Source organism: Apostichopus japonicus, chromosome 4 (assembly GCF_037975245.1).
Source record: "Apostichopus japonicus isolate 1M-3 chromosome 4, ASM3797524v1, whole genome shotgun sequence".
Lineage (NCBI taxonomy): Eukaryota > Metazoa > Echinodermata > Holothuroidea > Aspidochirotida > Stichopodidae > Apostichopus > Apostichopus japonicus.
This window is the reverse complement of record NC_092564.1, coordinates 13,634,341-13,656,904: the sequence shown is the minus strand read 5'-3', so window position 1 is coordinate 13,656,904 and position 22,564 is coordinate 13,634,341. Positions and strand designations below refer to the sequence as shown.

The 22,564-nt window shown below is 41.2% G+C and overlaps 1 protein-coding gene across 4 annotated transcripts in view; it reads right to left on the bottom strand.

Annotated features, from left to right (window-relative positions):
* Window positions 1-22,564, bottom strand: part of LOC139966514 (histone-lysine N-methyltransferase 2C-like) — a 58,397-nt gene that overhangs the window by 11,664 nt on the left and 24,169 nt on the right. For 2 of the 4 annotated variants that reach the window (XM_071969601.1, XM_071969603.1), the window contains exons 19-38: window positions 22,325-22,498; window positions 20,966-21,156; window positions 19,943-20,191; window positions 19,633-19,731; window positions 19,362-19,475; window positions 18,793-18,899; window positions 17,996-18,163; window positions 17,389-17,503; window positions 16,783-16,938; window positions 15,700-15,816; window positions 15,346-15,472; window positions 14,737-14,951; window positions 14,183-14,256; window positions 13,700-13,750; window positions 13,346-13,484; window positions 9,973-12,993; window positions 7,215-7,274; window positions 1,985-5,782; window positions 1,055-1,450; window positions 165-365 (exon numbers count right to left, since the gene is read on the bottom strand). In XM_071969601.1, the coding sequence (XP_071825702.1) occupies window positions 165-365; window positions 1,055-1,450; window positions 1,985-5,782; window positions 7,215-7,274; window positions 9,973-12,993; window positions 13,346-13,484; window positions 13,700-13,750; window positions 14,183-14,256; window positions 14,737-14,951; window positions 15,346-15,472; window positions 15,700-15,816; window positions 16,783-16,938; window positions 17,389-17,503; window positions 17,996-18,163; window positions 18,793-18,899; window positions 19,362-19,475; window positions 19,633-19,731; window positions 19,943-20,191; window positions 20,966-21,156; window positions 22,325-22,498 (9,572 nt within the window). The remainder of the gene's footprint in view (window positions 1-164; window positions 366-1,054; window positions 1,451-1,984; window positions 5,783-7,214; window positions 7,275-9,972; window positions 12,994-13,345; window positions 13,485-13,699; window positions 13,751-14,182; window positions 14,257-14,736; window positions 14,952-15,345; window positions 15,473-15,699; window positions 15,817-16,782; window positions 16,939-17,388; window positions 17,504-17,995; window positions 18,164-18,792; window positions 18,900-19,361; window positions 19,476-19,632; window positions 19,732-19,942; window positions 20,192-20,965; window positions 21,157-22,324; window positions 22,499-22,564) is intronic. The other 2 variants (XM_071969604.1, XM_071969602.1) reach the window with 2 other exon arrangements.

Genomic DNA, 22,564 nt, shown 5'->3' with positions numbered 1-22,564 from the left:
TCAAACTCTCAATCAAGTACTCAGAAAATAAACCTCCCTCCCTCCCTCCCTCCCTCCTCCCTTACCCTACCCCAGAAGAGAAAACCCTAGCCATCAAAATCGAGAAAGTTGAACATCATGAAAAATAGTGTCCCTGAGAGAGAGAGAGATAATTGAAAATTCACCTGGTTTGGGCACTTCAGCTGTCTCTTTGACTCCAAAGCACTCCTTATCTCCGTTTCCTTGGATGACCTCGTATGTCTTTGGTTCTATGACCCTCAAGAGTTTGGAGATAGATCCAAGCAGTTCCTTGATGTTGCTATTCATTGCACTTCCCACGGTTAAGCAGACATTGACTGTGTTCCCTAATCCAACAGGCGATTTCCCTTCAAGAGGAAAACACAATATACACTTTCAAAAGTCAGTTATCAAGTAGGACACTGAGTGGATTTAGTGTTTCTTCTTATTGTGGACTGACTGTGGTAAGCTAATGCACACTACATTACTGAACCAATGAAGTTTCCATTTCCAACAGAAATATCTATTTCACCAAAGTGAGACCCTACTGCCCCCCCTTCCCTCCCCCCAAAAAAAACAAGCAAGTTGAACCACTTCCTCAAAGCCTCCGAAAAAATGCATATTGGGGACCTGTAAATGATTTTGACTGTCACTAAACTGTAAAAGAGCGATTAATGAGAAACATCGTACCTGTGCCCTATCCCATTAAGTAACCACTTATGTATATTGGCAACTGTAATGGAACCGTGCTTTGAATTTGAGTCCTTCTGCTCAGTAGAAAGACATACTGTGTTCCCATCAATTATGAATTATGTGATAAAGGAAACAGCAGGATACTGACTTTAAGACAATAATCAAAGGAAAAGTAATACTATTGGCTAGGAACCACCAAATTAGAAACCAGTGTCTCATATGGTATGAAGCATAGGTTGCTGAGATTATTGATTCTAATTCTGCATTGACCCATCATTTATTACAACTTAACAACATATTCTTCAAGTTTCACTTTTAAATTTTACTTTTTCATTAGATTTAAGAGAAAGAATCTGACGGGTACCTTTTCTGGGAGTAGGTTTGATGATTGGAATGTTTGGTGAATCAGCCCTCGCCATCATCGCCATTTCAGTCGCATTCCGGGTTATCAGCCTCAGCCCTCTCATCCTTGCAGTCTCCAACGGCTCCTCCTCTTCCAACTCTGGGGATGAGGAAGGTGCGATCTCTCCGGGGGTGGTGGAACCCAGGGTCCTGGTGCCGCTCCTCTGTGACAGGATGTTGCCTGCCTCTGATGATGCTGCAGACAGAGCAAACAGGGGACTTGAGTGGTTTCCCCGACCGGTATAAGCATGGTTAATGGTGCGGGTGATGGTCCTCTGATGGGATTGCATTTCTTGCATGATTTCATCCCCCGTCATCACAGTCACCTCTGAACTTTTTACTGTCAGAGCTTGTACACCTAAACAATAGAAATAGAAACAGAAAGAGCCATCTCCGATCAAAACAATTGATCATTTTCAAGAATTTTTAGGGAAGTTGCAGGTGACATGCAAGGGATGAGAGGGGGTGGGGTGGGTGGTCGGGTTTAGTAAACAAGATAATGACACATCACCACCATGACAATACCCGATCTTGGCAGAGAGTACCACATCATGCTAAGTAGAGGGTTCCATTGAGATAATGAAACACGATGTAATGCAGTCACATTATCTTATAAGACAGAAAGTTGTCACTTGATTCAAGTGTATTCTATGAAATCATGGCTACTACACTAACTTTCTTAACTGTGACACATGGATAAATGATGTAACCTCCCAACCTTTAACCAGGCCAGCCTTACAAGGCGGCTTGATTTTGTTTATTACAATCAAGAGCAGCAACAGACGAAATAACTCTATTACCATGGATCTAGTTAACCACACTGTACTGCTAACTCAATTTTAAGAAATTTTCTTCAAACTAATGATAAAAAAATAATAATAAATGAGCTCACCTTTCTTGGAAATCTTTTTCTTCTCATCTTCAGTGAGTGCTGAAGGGCCATTCGCCAACTCCTTCTTGCCTAGAGGTCCATTCACCAGAGCACCATAGAAATCTGCCACACCTTCCAGTATGGCATTGCCATAGCTACCCCTCAGACGATGTCCGCCATTTGCTGGTGTGCCAAATAACGGGCAGATGGAGATATTTGATTCGATGGCTGGTTCACTCAGCTGTAGGATCGGCAGGGATTTCAGCGCCGCCATCAAATCATCCAAGGAAGCTGGCTTTTTCTCCTCACCTTTCTTTCTCTTTTTCTTCTTCTTATCTTTGTGTTTCTTCTTGTGGCTATCTGTATCTTTCTCCTTGTTCTTCTTACTGTTGGAAGAGTATTTGCCCTTCCTGTGGATCTCGATCAATATCTGGTGGTCGTTCTCGGCAGGTTTGCCATTCTTTTTGACGTAGGGTAACTTTTCCACCATCTCCAGCTGCTTCTGCTGCTCTGGTGTGAGCTTTATGTTTGCATCGTCGTCTAGTGTCACTGAACTGTCGGCAGTCCTGGCTAGAGTCCCTGGTGGTGCTGGCAACATCGGGAGGCCGGCCAAAGGCCGCTGAGGAGGTAGGTGCGACTCTGCGTTTGGGTGATGAGGCAATGCATGTGGCATTCCAGGCTGACTGGTTGGTATATTAGACATCACATTCTCTCCACTCATCTGTACGACTCCCGCCGGTACACTGTTAGCTGCACACAGCTGTGGTCCTCTCAGAAGCTGCTTCAAGAGAAGGTTTTGAGTGGTTTTTGCTCGAAGATCTCCTTTCTCCAGGGCTTCTGCAATGGCCTGTCCTTGTAGACTGTTCAGATCCACGGCAGCTGATGGTGCATTGAGATGCTGATCAAATGCAGACATATCTGGTAGTATGGAGTTGGGGGGTATGGTAAAATCTTGAGATTTACTAAGTTGTTGTTGTTGTTGTTGTTTCTCTTTGTCTTTCTTTGATTTCTTCTTCTTCGGTTTCTTGGCCGGTTTGTTTTGAGGGTAACTTGGAGGAACCGCCGGTGCTTTCTCTGCGTGGGCAGTGCCACCGACAGGCATGGGAGCCCGAGTGGGTTCTACCTGATTGAGGAACTGCATACCGGCTGGTGGCGCCTGCATGTCACTTCTCCGCTGCTGCTGTTGATGCTGGTGTTGCTGCTGGTGTTGTTGCTGCTGCTGATGTTGCTGCTGTTGTTCTGGTTGGATCAACTGTTGCATATTCATTTGGTGAGCTTGATGCTGTTGCATTTGTGATTCCAACTGACTGACGATTTCAGGGGGCAGGGGATGCCCTCTCATGGCCATACTTTGCTGCTGAAGCTTGTGGATGATGGCCTCCTTTGATGGTTTCTGATGTTCTTGTAGCATTCTGAACTTTTCCATTCGTTCACGTTGTGCAAACTCGTCGCTGAAAGGATTCTCAACGCCAACAGCGACATGGGAGGGTTGGTTCACAATACCGACGTGAACACCACCAGTAGGTGTCTGTTTTCCAGGGTCAATCATAGCTGCCGCCTGACCCAGTTTGACATTGTCCATCGGACCGAGTTGGAAATTTCCAGACTGTGGTGTGCCCACCATGTGGGGGTGCTGCATCATGGGAGACATCTGATTGTCTTTGATTGCCGGAGATGCTGGGTGTCTCATAGGTGATTGCTGGCCTTGATTAGGTACCATTGCAGGTGAATGCTGCATAGGAGACTGGTGGCCATTTTGAACCAACGGTGACATACTAGGCGGGTGCATCGGGGATTTCTGACCAGGATTCTGAGGTGACTGATGACTTACACCCATTGGTGAAGGACTGTGAGAAAACAACGGAGACTGTTGGTCAGCCATTGCCACATTATTTGAGCTTTTAGGAGCAGCAGTTGACTGGGAAACAACTGATGATGATGGACTCAACGCGACCATTGGGGACAGTTGACCTACAGGGGATGAAACCGACTGGAACATTGGAGAACGATGCCCAGGTAAGACCACAGTTCTAGACTTCATGGGTGATTGTTGACCAGCAGGCACCCTAAAGGGTGTTACCTTCTGGCCCTCTGATGCCTGCTTGTGGTTCATTAACATTTGGTGGTGAGGAGATTGATATCCTGGCTGCATCATCACAGGACTTCTCTGGGGTAAAGGTGATTGTTGGCCCTGTGGTAGTGTCATTGGTGATCGGTGTCCATGAGATACGATACCACCGAGGTGAGAGAGTGGGGATGGAGCATGAGGTAACATGGGTGACTGAACTCTCTGGGAGTTACTCTGTGTAAGAAGAGGTGACTGCATACTGCCTGGGATACCTGGTGGTCCAAGCGGAGACTGAGGAGGTACCATCGGAGATTGCGGTGACATCATAGGTGATGGTGATTGAACCATGTGTGATTGTAGAGGTATCATAGGAGATTGCTGACTCTGTAGAACTACATTCCCTTGGGAGGCATGGACTAATGGTGAGTGTTGGGGTGGTAACATTGGCTGATTGGGGGCCATCATGGGTGAAACATGTCCAGGCTGCACCATGTTTGGTTGAGGTGGAGTACCCATGCGAGGCATTTGATGTGGTCCAGGATGCCTCATGGCCATTTGGTTGTTCATCATGATCTGCTGTCCATTCATGTGTATCCTGCCCCGTGGGTCCATCGGGATCATACCCTGAGGGTTGAAGTCCATATCTTGTTGATTGACGGGGAAGTTACCGGGGCCGAGTTGCATCATTGGGTGGTGGCCGATCATTTGCTGGGCCACGCCTCTCCTTCCAGGGAGTCCCTGAACTAACATGGAGGGTGCTCGCATACTCATGCCATGAGGAAATGTGGAAGCAGGGTTAGCTTGTTGCTGCTTCATCTTGAACTCCTGAGCTAAAATAGAGTGTTGTCTAAATTGTTTCCTTGCATTATCCAAGTGTTTCTGGAACTGGCTGTGGCGTTGAGTAACGGCTTCCAATTCCTTTACATCTTTGGCATCCATCGTCTTCTTATTCTTCTCACAAGATCTCTTCTTGGCTGCCAGAGCCTTCTTTTTCTTCCTTTCTTTCCCGACCTCTGCCTCAAAAAACTTCACCCTCCTATGGACGACTTGCTCCCTCCTCTTCAACCAGTTCTGGTATTCCTCAACGTTTTCCTTGTCTGGGGCTGGTTCTTCGCTGCCGTCGTACGGGTCAAATCTCTGAAACTGAGAGGGGTCCCCCATATGACTGTATGGATAGCCTGCCATATGTGGTGGTATCCCAGACATCCCAGGCATTCTCTGGAAGCCTTCTGGTATGGAAAAGTTGGGATTCTGCATGTGGTTGTTGGGACTTATCATAGGAGGTCTCACCCTCGGTACACCATTGGGCATTCGAGGGGGTCCAGGCATCCTGTTGCCCATGACGGGTCTCATACCTCTCTGTTGCATAGCATTCTGCTGCATCTGCATGACATTGCCAACCTGGTTACCTCCACCCGGCATGACTCCCACTTGAACCATTGAATTCTGCTGTGGATTGTGCATCTGCTGCATCCCAGGGACCATTGGCCCTTGTGGCAGAGGTGATTGTGGAGGGATGGGAAAATGCTGTGGGCCTGGCAATCTTGGACCTTGAGGGAAACCTCTTGGACCAGGAATAGGACTGGGTTCCATACCCTCTTGGTTTGGGAAGGATCCAGGCACAACCTCTCCTCCGAGGTGAAGACCAAAGTTTTGTGGATTATTCTGTTGCTGCTTGAGTTGGTGTTGTTGGTTCATGGCTTGCAGTAATCTAGCATGTGGCCCAGGGGGCTTCTTAACCTTCTCTGCTTCTGTAACATTAAAAGATAAAGTACCTACATAGACAACTCATAAGTAATCAATACTGATAGCCACTTTATTTTGTCATTAGATGTCCATTGCTGTGCCATCTGCGACAACAAAGAATCTAGCACTGATATGACTGCTGCATGAGGCACAAATCCATCACATTATAAACTACTGTATTTTGCATGTTTCAAATCTAACATACGCAAGAGAATTTTTAATTTTTTGTTCTTTTTTAGCAAATCATCATAGCCAATTTTTTTGCATAATACATTCTAATTCACAGACTGTAAGATTTAAGTATCTGGTAATGTTTCACTAATGTAACTATTAAAATGACATTAAATATATCCCACTTCCTTAACCAGACTCACTCCTCATGCTAATATTGAATGCAATGTCCTCTGTATACTATTTCTTCTCCGCTAAACAGATGTTATTAGATGTTTAACAACCTTACACTGGAGGTAATGACAATAAACAACTCTGCCCTGATTCTTACATGCAAACTAGGTAAAGATAGGTGAACTTTAGGAAAATAAACTTTTTTCTTCGACAAGCGAGCAATAATGCACCAACACTTATTCTTTGAAGGGCTAATAGAATTAAACTATACAGTGCTACACCAGAAGAAACCACCATCCTTGAAAACTTCAGTTCTATCCTATGCATGACTGTTCATTCCATGGTATCATCACATGACAACATACTATGACACTGCAAACACTTTGATTTTCATAAACTTTGATTTTTTACTTTTAATACAGTGCCTTTGAACTAATAATAAGTGTTAGTGTGCAGCAATGTAGACGAACTGAATAAAACCACTTTTCAGTAAGGAACCAGAATTGGCCATTTTCCAGGCAAACACCAATAAACCATCCCAAAAAGCCATCATCATGGCACTCGATGATGGAAGCAACGATCTACTTCCTTCTGGGGTTTGGATTGTGCCTTCCATTCCAATCACAGACAAAAACCAATGTCCTTTCTTTCAACCATAATCATCTCTTCCAGTTCTTAGAGCTTTCCAATGTTATTACACTATGAAGAAGCACCATTTTATTTTGAACAATTCTTTTCCAACCACACCAACTCACAGAAGTACTGTCAAAGTCTAAACTATCACTGTTTTGTGTTTTTTTTAAGCTTATAAGTGATAGTATGCTACTCAGCACTGGGAAAACTTGACTTAATCAGACGGGTGGAGCATAATGTCTGCCGCCACAAAATAAATGGAACACACAATCAGAACTTGAAAGTATTACCTAAAACATTTCAACAAAAGACAAAAACTGACAGAGAGGGCTTTGAAAGCAGAGGATGCAGAACAAAGAATATGATGAACAAGAAAGAAAAGAAAGAAAGAAAGATAGAATGAGAGAAAGAAAAGAGAGAGAGAGATGAAGAACTAGAGCGAGGGAAATGTCAACATACCCTGATTGGGATAGTAGGCAGTTGTTAAATTTCCAGGAGGGCTCTGCATAGTTGGGTTATCTGACAAGACAAATTGGAATTCAAGTTAGCGTCTTCTTTATTTCTTTTTTTTTTTTGGTTTGATGTAACTTGCGAAAAAGGTGAGGTGCTCAGCTTTACAAATATGGTAACATTCAACATTGTAAAAAAAACAGGCTTCATTTCGTAAATGGAAGAAGCATGCAAAAATGGAAATGGGCAAGACATAAAAAATGGGTGAGACAAGTTATGAAAACAAAAATAGGACTGTGATATCAAAGGAATATTCCTGTGTCAGACAATGTAACACTCAATATAGGAAAGACATATAAATAAACATAAGTATCTTGTTCCTTACTATAAACAAGTTTGATTGAAGGTAATTTAATTTTTCCAAATTTATTCCATCTTTATTATCCCAGGAAGTAGATTTTTGTTTCTTTCTTTCATAATCTTGTTAATTATTCCTGAAAATGGAGCACTTTTAGATATGCTACATTCCAGTTTGTTACAATACATTTTCCAGTGATTTTGTGTTATGAAAGAATAGGGTTGGGATTTTCTAGGTGATGTTAACCTTTGTCACTGGTCACCATGAGGCACTGGCTGTGTTGGATTTGATAAGAGGCTGTGATGCTTCATTTGAAGGACTTGAATATGTGTCAAGAAGGCACCAGTGGCCCTATCAATTTTTGTGTTGGTTGTGTAAAACTAAGCAATACAGTAAACTAGGTAAACAAGTACACTTTCAGCTTAAATGATACGATGATGTCACAGGGTACAAGAAACAAGACAACACTTTCACAAGCAGAGCAACGATTTAGCTGGAATACTACTCTGGATACAGAATGGTCATGCCAGGATATCACAAACACAATCGTGGAGGCATCACTTACAGGAACTTGGAGAGGCACAATGTGTTACAAAGGAATTTGAAATCACTTCCAAATGCAAATATTGTATTGAAAATATGTGATGTAAACAATAGCACAATTATGTTATATTGATTACACACTATTGTTCATTTTTGCTTGTTATAATTGTTCAGCAATAAGATACAATGTGTGCCAGGTGTGCAATGCAATCATGAATATATAAGTTATAGGGCTAGGCTAAGTCTGAATTTTGCATCTTGCATTGAAGTACAGGGATTCCATGTATAATTATTCATATTTTGTGTAGCACTTTTGGAGGTTATCAAATTTGATTTTCCATATACAAATATTGACAATACTATATATGGTTCAGTGTGTACAAAACTGTAATGTATATATATGTATGCATTTCTGTAGGCATTTGTCCATATTGTATCATAATTTGCTATGTGATACTGCATAAATGATACATCTGTTGTGACAAATGAGGCAGCATTATAGTGGTACATTACTTTGTTCCATGCATTTGTTTTGTGGCTGGAGGTGGTCTACCTCTGCTGCAGAGAATGAAGTACTCTGTCTAGTGTAACGTTCATCACAGACAAAACAATAGGGAGGATTGTGCTTGCAAAGGAAACTAAAAGCTGCTTTTGCTTGATGTTTCTGTAAAAATAGCAATCAAATTGAGACAAAAGCAAGAAGATGCTGGTGGGATAATTCAAAAAAAAAAGAAGGAAAAAAGGAACCATCTAATATTGCTTGGTGATGGTTTAGTGTACATGTACTTGAACACAGCTAGAGCTTCTTGTGGTGATCTCATACAAATTCTGGCAAACTAAGTTCACATTGCTATATACCAAAGATACACCATGTGGTGATTGCTATGGCTAGTCCATATTGTTGATGCTTTTTATAATAAATGGTCATGGGTAGCAACAATACTGGGGTTTCATGTGACATCATGGCATTGAGTGAAGCATGTAACATGCTAATAGCCACTATTTTTGCACCAGAATGGGCCATGAGTATGTGCCACAATTACCAGCTTGGAGATGAAGGGGGCAGGAAGGGGGGACTTGGCCTCCCCCTCTAAGTAAATAAATATGTTAAGTTTGCCTTTGGATTGTTTGCACAATGTAGATATTTCTGGAAGAGGTATGGGAAGGGAAAATCTTATGGCCATCATACATGAATTTTAAGGGTTTATGCCAAAGGCCTTTTGGGCAAATTCCTAAGCCATTGGATCTGAACAAACCAAATAAGGGGTGCTGTGCTTATTTACTAATAATAGATATTTTTCAGTACCGTTGAATTTCCAAACCTCACGGTATATATTTGAAGGCTAACGAAATAGATCAAAGAGACAAGATTAGAGTGGCTGTTACTAGGCACTTAAAGGAGGTAGTAATATGGGGAGAAGGGGTGGGGGAGGGGTTTTGCATTGGGAATCACAAAACAGAGAGAAGAGGTAAAAGTGCAGAAGAGAGACATTCAGGGAAATAACATGCACAGGATAAATTTGATTATCATCATTTAATGATAATGTGCCTTTGATGACATAATAAGATGTTTAAAAATACTAACAGCTACAGGATATTAAAAAAACAAAATCTATACCCATGGCAAATATGATTTCCTATAACGGATTAACAGTATCCTCCACCGCCCTCCCCCCACCTCCCATAGCCTTTATTATGTCTATACATTAAACACTAAATGTTCTTCTGTCACACTTGCAAAGTGCATCTAAAGGTCTGTTCGAAGCTAAAGTATATTTGTCTTTAGCTCCCCCAGGCCCCCCCCCCCTCCTCCTCTAAGGTCACCTATGGATCTCTAGGGAAAATATGAAAGCAAAGATAACTCACCTTTGGCAATTAACTTGGCTTCCTCTTGTAGTTGTTTAAGGTCCATGTCATTTAACTCAGGAAATGGTAACGCGTCACCACTACTGGACGGCGGCGCGATGACCCCTTCTGCCATGGGAGGTACTTTGCCAGACTGACCCGCCTGTTCCTTCTTCTCTTTCGCCAGAAGATCTTGTAGGAGTAACGGCTGTTCTTCTAGAAGGAGAGGCCTGTTCTGCCTGGACACTGCTGATGAGGCACTAGCAACACCGGATAGAGGTGCCAATGAGGTTAGCGTTGATGAAGATACAGGAGTAACACCAGTGGAAATTTCTGATGAGGTTGCTCGCACACCACCCTGTTCCTCTTGAGAGGGAGTCCCTTGAGGTTGTTGGGTGGCCTTTCCATCTCCTCCTGAAGAGCCATCATCACCTACAGTAGCAGTCCTAGGAACTGATCCCTCTTTACTCTCAGATTCCTGCTTGTCAGAATCCTGGATCTGTTTTGAGACACTCACTGGCGCTGAGATATTGGGCAAACTTTCACCAACTGCCTGAATTTGGTTGTCTCCATTACCTTCCCCTGTCTCTTTCACATTGGTATCACCTTCCTTGTCTTTTACATCTGTTTTGGCTGCAGTTGAAGACCCTGAAACTGTTTCTTCTACCTTGCTATTCTTTTCATTGCCTTGATTATCCATAGATGACGTATTACCATCACTGGTCGTCAATTTCTCTTTCCCAGACTCCTCCTCTGATTTAACTACTGCCTCTGTGACTTCACTACCTTCTGAGGATGCAGACTTTGCAGTCTTTGGAGGGATGTTGCCATCTTCTTCAGCTGTCTTACTCCCACCAGGACTTGCTGCATTTTCCTCACGTGCAGCACCTGATGCTGCTGGTTCACTCGCAAGAACCTCTGGACTAGCACCCTGGTGCTTACAACTGGACGAAGAACTTTGCTCTTCTGGTTCAAGTTTAATCTTCATCTCTTTGGGTGCTGCCGTTTCCTGTTTGGCCTCTTTCGTGAGAGGCCTTTCTGAAGTCCCTTTGACGTCGTCCTTTTTGATATTTAATTTACCCTCTCCGGTCCCTCCGTCTGTCTTTGAGACTGCCTCTGTTGTCACAGAGCCTTGCGGAACAGGTTTATCATTTGTCTCCTTTCCAGACAAATCTCTTTTCTTCTTAGTGGAACTCTTATCTGTATTTTGGTCATTGTTATCCTTTCCTTCATCCTCTATTGGTTTTCTTTGCCCATCCCGAGTTGACGGTTCTGAGGTTTTATCCTCTTTCGACTTAGATGCTTCTTTAGCATCTTCCCTAGAAGCTCCTTTTGAAGTTCCTGCACTCGTCGCCTGCCCTTGCTTTGAAGCTTTGTTATGCCCTCCTTGCTGTGATGTTACAGTCATTTGAGATTTAGCAGCTTCCATCTCCAAGTCCTTGAGAAGTTGCCGATGGGCTGCTTCCTCCTTCCTCTTTTGATCAGATGCAGAAGACGATGATGCCTCCTGTGCATCCTCGTGATCGTCGCCAAGTCCAAATGCCTTGAAGAGCGACTGATTCTCTTCGGAATTTTTGTTCGTGTCAACATCTGAGACAGCGTAGTCTAGTAAGTTGAAGTCTCCTTCCTTCAGGAGATCGTCCAATTGAGCTTCATGATCCGGGTTGGGTCCTACTGGGTGGTTTGCTGCCGAAGAGCTTGGTGGACCTGGTGGACGGCTGGAAGGCTGATTCACAGGTGGTGGAGGTGGTGGTGGAAGGACCCCTCCCGAAGCTGCTGCATTGTCTACAGGTGGCCTTCCTATGCCTAACATCTGTGAGACTTGATTGTCGGGTAGTGAGAGCCGTCTCTGTGTCACCATGTTTGCAGCGTTTGCAACGTGACTAGGTACGCTGACCTGTCTGTACATACCTGGTTGATTGCCTGGAATTGACCCAGTCTCATGCTGGAGGAACTGGTCATAAAGATCCCCAGAGGTTGGATTTCCTTGAACTCCCGGTCTGTGGTTAACCTTCTTATTTAACATTGACAGCCCGAGATGTCGAGGTCTCTGATGGACGACAGGGTTAGCCATGTTATGGCGAAGTTCAATGAATTGGCCTTGAGCACCACCAGGGGGTCTCACTATTGTGGCTCCTGTCCTAGCATCTACAGCATTAAACATAGGTTTTGGCATGTGATTGGGCGGTATTCCTTGTCCACCTACTTGCATCTGACCGGAAATATCACTCATCATCCTAGGATGATTCATACCACTCACAACGTACTGAGGACGCTGGACAGGAAATGAATTCTGACCGGCCATAGTAGGGTCAACAAAGTTTCCCACAACTGAAGGATGCATTCCGGGAGGAAACTGACCCATCTGCTGTTGTCCAGGATTATTGCCGGGGTAAGGTGGTGGAGGAGGTCGAGGCTGTTCATTACTCCAACCCTGTTGCTCCCTCCTGCGTCCATTGCGTAATGCTAGCCATTCTCTAAGTTGTTGAAGGTGAAGGTTCCTGTTTGAATCAGTGCCTTGAAATGAATCCATACCTTGAATATTCTCTTGACCGCTACTGAATGCCGGAGGGGGAGGAGGGGCCTGACCGAACGGTGACTGAACTGGAGATGGTGTGACAGTACCAGAATTCCCTCCAGCCATATGAGGAGGTTGAATATTACCCATCTGGGGAACCATTGGATTTGGTGCCATGGTCGGTGATTGCATTGGATTTTCCACAACTGCAGGCATAGTTGGGGTGGTTGGTCCTAGTGGAATTCCATTCATTCCATGAGGTATACCACTATGAGGCCCAGGGAGCACTGTGTCAACGACATGGTGCGGCGATCTTTCGGGTAGATGAACCGGGGTGGAACTACCACTGTGGATGGATTGTTGTGCTGGGGATGGTGCACCAGGTGTCATTGGGAAGCCTGAACCGGGAAGGGCTCCTGTAGGAGTCTGCACCATCGGTGAGGGAGGAATGCGGTCTGGTGCCTGAGGGATCCTTTGGCCTGGGTTGACCATGTCTCCTGGCATACTCAAGGGATTTTGCATACCTGCAATTTAAGTAAAAAGAAGAAAAACACATGTTAGTTGAAAAGAAAGCTTTTTAAAGGCTCATTTAAGTTTTAGTATTTGAATTAAAAGTCATGACAAAACATGACACTGGCACGGTGGTGATACTCTTGTCAAAATAATGACAATTAAGCAAAGACTACCCCAATCAATTGGTTCCACAAGAAAAGATATTTGTGGAACAAACTGATTTTTCATTATCACCACTACATATTGCAATTAACATAAAATAACGATATAAACCCATACCCTGCTTAAAGACCTTTTGAGAAAATAATGGGTCTACATTTCTACAGTGATTAATGATAATTTTGTTGAAGTTTTTAGTTATACCTGGTGTATGGGGAGTATGTGGTTGGCCTTCCATTGCTGTTGGATTAGCTACTACGGAATGTTGAGGATTACCCCTCTGACCACTAGACATGCCTCCATCCTGTTCTGCCAGTCGTTTCCTCTGAATGTCTTCAGAGATCTGTTAAATTGCAGAATGACAACAAACAGTTCAATTTATATAGACAAAAATTAATATTAAAAAAACACAAACATGATTAACATTTTCAGAACATGATTACAAATTCTTTGAAGTTTACGATATCTAAAAGAAATTGTTTACGAAGAAAGTCAAAGATACTATTTGCCCTGTAAATGCTTTTATCTTGATGGTTATTTTGAAGTTTTTTTGCTTACCTTTTGAGCTTCCTTAATCCTTAGTGCAGCTCTGTTTTCTCTTGCTTTTTGCTGCAGGATTTATAAAAAGAAAATGTGGCTGATGACTGAATTTCAATTAAAAAAAAGTTGATGAGAAAGAAGTATACTTTTGCAGAAAATGACTTCAACTTACCCCCATCCATACCTCTAGACTCAACACTTTTCCCTCTATTTTAAGAAAAAATCCATCTGGACAAATTGATATGTCCACTTATATCCTGTCAGGCAGTAATTTACTTTTTACTGCAATCAAATTCCTTTGGCAATAAACACATCAGATCAACCTAATACCAGTGGAAGAAAAGGTTAACCATTTAACTTAATATTAGGTTTCCAAGCTGTGTTGAGAACTCCAGAGATAGTATCACTTGTTGATACAACACTGGAGCCCACTGAACAAATCAAAGACACATATTGACTACAGTACATAACTAATTAGTCATGCAATGTTGTACCACCCACCAGATAAAACTGTCGATCAGCCGGGGTCACATTCCGCCACATCTTTCGAATCTGCTTCAACCTCGAGGACCAATCTAGCAACAAAAAAAACAAAAAATAAATCAAGTATTGGAAACAAGAAATTTTCATGACACACACTCCAGCCAATTAGAGACTGTCGCGGTGGTTACCAAAGGTCGATAGAAAGTTCATTTAAGTACAGAATGCCACAGTCAAGCAGAGAGCTGAAAAATGAAAGTTCTATAACTCGTAGACCAGCAGAGTCCCAAGTTTACTTTACCCAAGTTTCAGAGACACAATTGCACCTGCAAAGTATAGCTAACTCTATGTTTAGGTAATCTAACCGTATCCACTGATGAGAAAGAGAACATATAATTATGTACAAAATTATGTTTAATTAACCTGTCTAGCTTCTGACCTTGGGGTATTGGTCTATTTAATCCTGCGCTTTTGTCTTCACTCGTACCTAAACAACACTTAAACTCTGAGAAATATACGTATAAATATTTTTACGATCCTAGGAAAATCTGGTATCAGAAAGCGTTAAAACATACCTGGAAATTCCTCTGTTAGGCGAGGATGGTTAATGTTACAGTAATACACTGCTGATATGGTCGCTAGTTGGCCCAGCTGCTCATCTTTCTCCCACTTCTGGGAGCTGATATCACTTTTTGTTGATTGAGATGTAGAGCTGTCCTGAGATGACCCACCCTCAGCTAGACCGGGCCATGGGCTGGGCGGTTCTGAATAATCTGGACTGAATGCAGGGCTGTAAAGACAGATTGAAACCACCATGAAAAGGAAATTTGGCCACTTTTCTTGAACCTTTCACAACTTTCCAGACCCTGGAAACTGATGCTTTTAGTTGCTGTGGACTATTCCCGAAATTTTACAAAAAAACCATATAGGTATATTAGGATATGAGTAACAAGCAAATTACATCCTACAAAATCTGTTCAGTTTGTCGTTCACTGATGGAAATTTGCAGTCACAAAAGTTAAACCTTTCCAAGAAATAGATTTGAAGACTCATACTTTGCAAAATAAATATCACATTGGCTGACTGCCAAAATTAATTTAAAAAAAAAACAACAATAACAAAAGAAACAAACAAACAAGAGAAAGACGGAAACGTTTTATTAAGAATTTTGTGATCTTTCCTACCTTGTAACATCAGATCCTTGGCTGGTAGATTTAGTGCTTGGAATGATATTTGGAAGAGACGGGAGTTTGGGAGGATGAGGTCGTCCTGGCAACACTGGATGGTGAGGAGGTGGAGCAGCAGCAGCTGCTATTAGATCAAAAATGAAAGTGAAAATATTCAGAAGGAAACCCCCTGTTGCAGTAATTTCATGCAGAATGATAAAAAAGTAAATGATTTTAGGAATCTGAGGTGAAGTAAATGGGCTGGCTACTTTAAAAATACTGCCCTCAAAATGAAACTTACAGCCAACACACTTTCTACAAGCACCTTCTCACACAAGACACATTGGAAATGCATTAATCAACTCCCCTTACCAGAGCTGGGTGGTAAGTTATTGCTTGCTCCACTTGAGTGCTGTTGATTTTGTTCATTGGGACTCAGTACCCCCGATAAAAGATCTTCAACCTCTTTGCCGTCCATGTGAACCAAGTCTGCAGACATTAAAGGAAGGGGGAAAATAAATTCACATTTGAAGTAGTACAAATGAAAAGGCTGTCTTCACAAAGCAAGACATTTTTGTCGCAGTACCACCGTATAAACAAGCTTTTCATCGAAACAAGAAGAAAAAAACCATGAGACAAATGAGTACAATAGAACAATGAATCAATCATTGTCTTCAAAACTACTGCATAGGCGTCTAAAACATATTTATTCTGCTTTTCTGGCAACTCTTTTTTTCAACACTGAATTTGTTTCTGCTCATATTGTCCTGGGTGTCAAGATACTATATGCGAATAAGCATAATTTTTCTAAGGCTAAGACTGGTTACTATTAAATGTACACTTGCAAATATGTCATTCTTCAAAGTTGTAATGTTACACTTAATTTGAAAGAACTTACAGTGTATAACATACCTTTAATGAAAACAATTGATGAAAAAAAAAAATTGTCATTCATTTTGTCTTCTATGGGTTTCATAATTGTCATTAACCTATAATTAATATGTGGAGTGTAACTCAGTGGTTAACACTAGTGCCTTCCAATCGTAAGGTCCCCACTTCAAGTCACTCCAAGATTAATGTATGTTGTAGTTACAGAGTTGTTGACAATTGACAATCCACAGTCATGGACGCTAAACATGAATCTAAGAGACTGACTTTGGTCAGCTTGCGGCTTTGATAAACCAATGAGGCTTCTTCGCGAGTTCCTGCTAGCAATAGGATCTAAAATATATACATACAGTACATACAATCTATAGTCCACTCATCCACAGCCACCCTCTCCCCTCTACCTGGTACTTTTTTGTGTGTCTACCTAACAAAATAGTTTAAATCCCATGTTCAGTTGCTTCAAAGCTGACAGAGATTTTAAATTTCACCCAGATGTTAGAATTTCCGATGATCACTCATAGGGTCAATAAGAATAAAAAAGAAATATAGCAATGTTGAAATGCTTACCATCTTCGGGAACCATCTGCACTAGGTTGGAGTTCAAGATGGATTCCAATTCTTCGATCTGGTCTGGGTTGTTGCTCTGAGCACTTGCGTCAGTGTTCCCTTGAGGCTGGGGCTGACTGGTCTGTTCGTCACCCTCGACAGAAGGCATCGTTAGACCTGTGTTGTTACAAAATAAAATTCAAATACAAAAAAAGGTAACTTTCAAGGAGAACAGATCGTACATTGCAAATATCAACATTCAATATGTAGCGATATCAGACAGAAATTTAGCTGATGAAACAACCTCAGTCAAAACTATTTTAAATTTCTATGGGTCAGTAGCAAAATGCCCTGATTTCAGATTTCTTTCTCCAAGCTCGCTTTTTCTGCTTTGAGAAAGGTAAATTCTCTCAAAATTCTTAAGATGTTAAATTTTTTACGGCCATTAAAATATTCTTTAAACAGTTTTGAACTCTTTCTTATATTTCTCATGTTTTGTTCAATTAATATATCAATTCTACAAAGAACACCTGCATTAACAGATAATATTATACATTGGTACAATCAAGACATCGTTGAAATCCTTTATTTGGATTATATTAAAAAAGTTAAGTCACAAATGCTTACTTGTTGGGTCTGTCTTTTCCAGGTTGTCTCCTATTAACATGTTGATTATTTCAGCATGGGGTATAAAGTTGAGTGGGTCATCACCTCCACCTAAATCACTATCTTGCCCTGGTGTCTAGAAGTAAAGAAACATGAGAGGATATGATGTCATTTGACTGATTGTCAGAGATCCTTATGTCAATGAGAGATATGATGGATGGGACGAAATGACAAATCCAAAGGACTCGCTTTGCTTTACATGACGTTAAACATGAGTAAGGTAAAGACAGGTGACAATATCTACTTTCTCTTTTAAAGAATTTGAAGAAACTAACTTGGTATACACTGGCAAGTAAACAACATTCTTAACAGAGTAAACCCAAAGTTCCCATGCTTGTTCTTTCAACAAAAACAATATGGGACGGTTAGTGTCACATTCAAAAGATATTTTCTTTCAACTTGTAAATCAAATAAGTAGATGATATGATGTACTGTATATTTGGAGGTTATCTGCACAGTAAATGTGGAAAACTGGGGCACATATTTGGAGCAATAAATAAGGAATAGCATTTAGGATGATGAATGCATCAACAGATGTTAATTTCTTGCCATGATCATATATTTTTACCTGTTGTTTAGGATCGCCAAGGCCTCCTGTTTTACTGTCACTGTTCTTCATCTTATCTGATATGTTTATTGATGTTTGGAGAGAAGGATTAATATCCTCCCCAGAAAGACTTGTACCATCTGTCTTCTCTTTACTTTGATCCAGTAAAGATTTACCAAAGAAAGCCTCCTGTTGAGCAAAAATGACATGCAAACTCCCCGTTTATAACTCTCCAGAAAACTCCAAGTTCGTAAACACAATGCAAGCTTTTATGCGCAATATTTTCGAATAAAATAAGGCAATTAACACCGAGGGGAACAGAACAATAAATCTTTGTAAGCTCATTCAACACTGATGTTATCACCTCTCTGGTGATCTTCAACTGATCAACATGCTACATTGACTCCTTTGATGCTTTCTACATAATGTACATGTGTCTAATTTAGAATCATCGGGCTGGTTTATATCACACGTGAGCAGATTGCTGCCATATATTTTAGGCATGCTGCGGCCCACAAGGAGGTACTTAACCCTATTAATGCAGTCTGCAGAATCCTATAATATCGAAGGAATGTTTTCATCTGAAAATTAATCATCTGAAACAATTGTACATGGGACTTTTTTCTGAAAGGATATTTCAAACGTAACAGACGGACAAATTTGCCTGTAGAGCTGTCAGATCTATTAATCCCTCCACCCATCTTACCCCTCCCTCCCCCTCACCCCTTCCCCATATGATGGAAAAGGTTTGTTTGCACAGTAATATCCTACTCACAGTACCTTCCAATGCAACCACTACTTAAATATATAATACGTACCTGAATATATGATGGGAATTTTTGTTCTAGCTCGCTGACATTTTTAGTTCTTCTTTTCCTCTTCTGCTTGTCATGTTTCCCTGAGTGTTTTGAGGCCTCTGCACCATCTAAGTAAGATAAACCAATTCAAAAAATCAAAAGATTGGACAATATGTTTCATCAACTGTTTTTGTTAGTCTTCGTAAATTAATTAAAAAAATTCCTCTTACACTTGACTTGAACATTTCCTTCTCTTTGTAGATAAATATGGTAAAGTTTAATCCGTACTCTTTAGTAGATAAATGTGGTAAAGTTTTTCCATTCTCGTTGTTGAGAAATATGGTAAAGTTTAATCCGTAGATCGAACAAAATAAACATGTACATGTTAGCTTTCAAAATAAGCATTAATGAGGCCCAAAACTCTTCATAGTAGATTACACATGCCTTCTGACATTCTCCAAACTTTCACTGTGTGATGTCATTCAGGTGGATTGAGGGGGGGGGGCGAGGGGGCAGGATGGAGGGTAGGGGTGTGGAATGGAATGTTTGGTATCTTTTTGTCCATCATCGTCGTCATCATCAGCACTCACCTGCAGCCTCTCCTGACATTGCAGCTTCTGTCATTCGCAAGTCCTCACTGTCCGTTGAAGTACTCCTCGGTTTGCTAGAGGGCTTCCTCTGACGAGCAATAAAACCACCGATACCTGACAAGACAAATTGTAACAATTATTGACAAGCTGAAACCTTCTGATGGATACTCCACAGAGATGTTATCAATTTCTAACAGGGTAGAGAACATGCACATAACAGATCGTGCAAAAGTTTTGACCCGTTTCACGACTTGACCCATCTCATTCTTACCGGGCTTTGGACCGCACCGCCTCTTCTTCTTTTCCTTTGTTACTTCCGGAATAAAGCTAAGGTCTGGTAACTTGTCTGGAGCCATTGGTAAATTTGATCCTGGTAAAAGAAGGAAGCCAAAGTCTTTTAATTTGGGGTTACTTTACCTGTAACCTCTTAAAATTGTATTATGTCAAGACCTCTATGACTGGCGAAAGAATTGTGAAAGATTTGTGACATCTGTTGGTTGGGTGGGGGGTGGGGTGGAACTGGAAAATGAAAGAAAGGGATAGGGGATATTATTTTCAAACCTAGGTAGACTTCTACTTACCTAAATCCATTGGTATATCTTTGGTGGAGTTTGATAAATCTGAGTTGGGATCAGCTAAAGTTTTCAGGATCTCCAGGCTCCCTGATTTCATACTCTTCGGCATTTTCTTCTTCTTGGGCATGGGAGGTAGTGCTAAACTTGTGATTTGCTTGAAACCTGACTCTGTCAGACCGACACCCTCAAGCTCGTGTATCTTAGGCTTGACTGGCTCTGACGGTGGGAATGGCGCAGAGTGGTGCTGAGATGGGACTGAAGGAAGAACAAGATCAAGGATAGATTAAAGCAGGTGAATGCATTTGCAGCATACCATATCACATCCATTGGATAAGCTTCAAACTATATTGTTGTTACCTGTTGCATTATGTTGCAACGTTTCTTCAAATCTTTGCAAAGAATGTCTGGGAATAATCTATCTGGTATTCCACACCAAAACGGCCAAATTGTTAAACACAAACGCAAAGATGTATAGCAGTTTTTTCACACACTGAAACATAGTATTTCATTAGTATTTTGTTAGAAACAAAATTCATAAAATATTAACCACACTACCACACTTTCGTAGCAGTAACAACTAGCCTAGCCTAATTTGTATATATATATAAGCATCAGGGTTGAAGCTGTTACTGACATCAACGGCCAACGTTGTCTATTAAAAGCACCATTTTGAACAAGGAGAAAAGCTACATGTGGTACATGCAGAAAATTGCAATATAAACACTGGAGTGAATGTATTGGAAAATGAAACTATGTTACACAACAGGGCCGGCCAAATAAAACAGACATTAAGAGGGCAAAAAGAGTCGGTCTGATGGCACCGCACTTTGGGTCATATGACAATATCTGGTACACTATGTTCTCTCAAACTTGAATACTAATTCAAGGAAAATGCTGAAAAAAAGTGTATTGTGAGTCAAAAAGCAATTCAGGTATTGAATTTATTACATTTTAATAAGCTACAAAACGATTTTGCCTCTGAGCCTTTGCTTTAAAGAATTGACATTGATACTGAGACTTAGTACCCACCTGGTTCCTTGACTGGAATCTTGACGATGACAGGAGATGGAGGTTTCTCTGGTTCTGGGGGAGGGGGTGGGGGTGGAGGTGTTGGTTCCCTGAAGAACGGTCTACATTGTCCGCACATGTATGACTTTTCCGATGAAGCCTTTTCAACTTCCTCCTCTGTGTACATGCCGTCACATGCGCCGTGCAGCCACCTGTGAAGAGGACACAAAAAGTTCACAAAAAAATTAGAAAAAAAGGCCAACTACCACAAAATTAATTGTACTTGATAGATTCAGCAACACAATCAATCCTAGTTCTCGATAAAAATACAGAAAAGACAAACATGTTGTGACAAATTACAGTATCTCTTGAGCCCTTCTTTAACTTCTCCATCAAAACATTGTGAAAGTTTGTCCAATCACATAATGGTAGAGGTATAGAATCTTTCCCCTAGGGCCCCCCCTCGGGTTCTCATTTGTGGTACGGACTGCACAGTAAACTGAAAAGTTTCTCTGTTTTGTAATTGGTGCCATTTATCACTTTGCCCTTCAGAGTTAAATTATTAATGTATACAATAAAGTCTTTATCACGCAAAATTAATCGTTTCACTTAGAACAGAAAATGGGAACTCCAGTAGTATGATCAATTGAACTTATGATCTCTTGCTGTGTCAATCCTCACGAAATTGGCAAAGTTGTTGCCCACATGCGGAGATCAGAAACAGTTTATGCTACTCTTATGCTTTATGCTAATGGAATGCAGATACAAGTTGGAACACCAAAAGGCTTAAATTTGGAATTTCTATTTTCATTTCTGTCATGTTTAATAGTATTTGATTTTGTTATCAATGGACCAAAAATCACACCTTCATTCATTATATGCATCTGGTATACAATGGGATATCCACCCTCATATGTCCCATTGATACACATATAGATTCCAAATAAATAAGGTAAAGCAAATACAATGGATCAAAAAGCAAACAAACACCCACCTGCTGTCATAAAGTGAATACCTTTTACCCTGGATGTTAAACACTGTTGTATTTTCTTACAACGCACCACCGTATGTTCATACCAAACCGAAACATAACAGATTAGGATGTCACAGACAGGTTGACAGAAAAATTCACACGGTGGTCACATGGTATGATTTTACCACAACGACATACAAGTAGAAGTTGCGTTATCATGGCTGATTTTTTACGTTGTCAGGAGGTCAGAGAACACTAAACTATTCCATCAGACCAACATCATCTGAGGCACTCTTTGATTTTACAGTTAGTGCTCAAAATTTTCAAGAGATACCAACACATGTAACACACATGCAATGATCATGCAATAAGTTAAAAATGAAGCACTGTGAAGTCATGTGACTAACCTTTCACAATGGGTGCACTGGCATATAAGGTCGTCTCCATGATAATCTCTTCTGCAGATGGGGCATGTGTGGAGGCTCCCGCAGGGGCCACATTTTGTGTAATTGCTTGTCCATTCTGAGTTGATTCCTGGAGTTGTTGCACCACATTTTAGACAACTGACATAGAGTATACACCTGTAAATAAAATACAACCTACCACAGTCAACTTGTATCACAGATAATTATTAATGACAGAATATT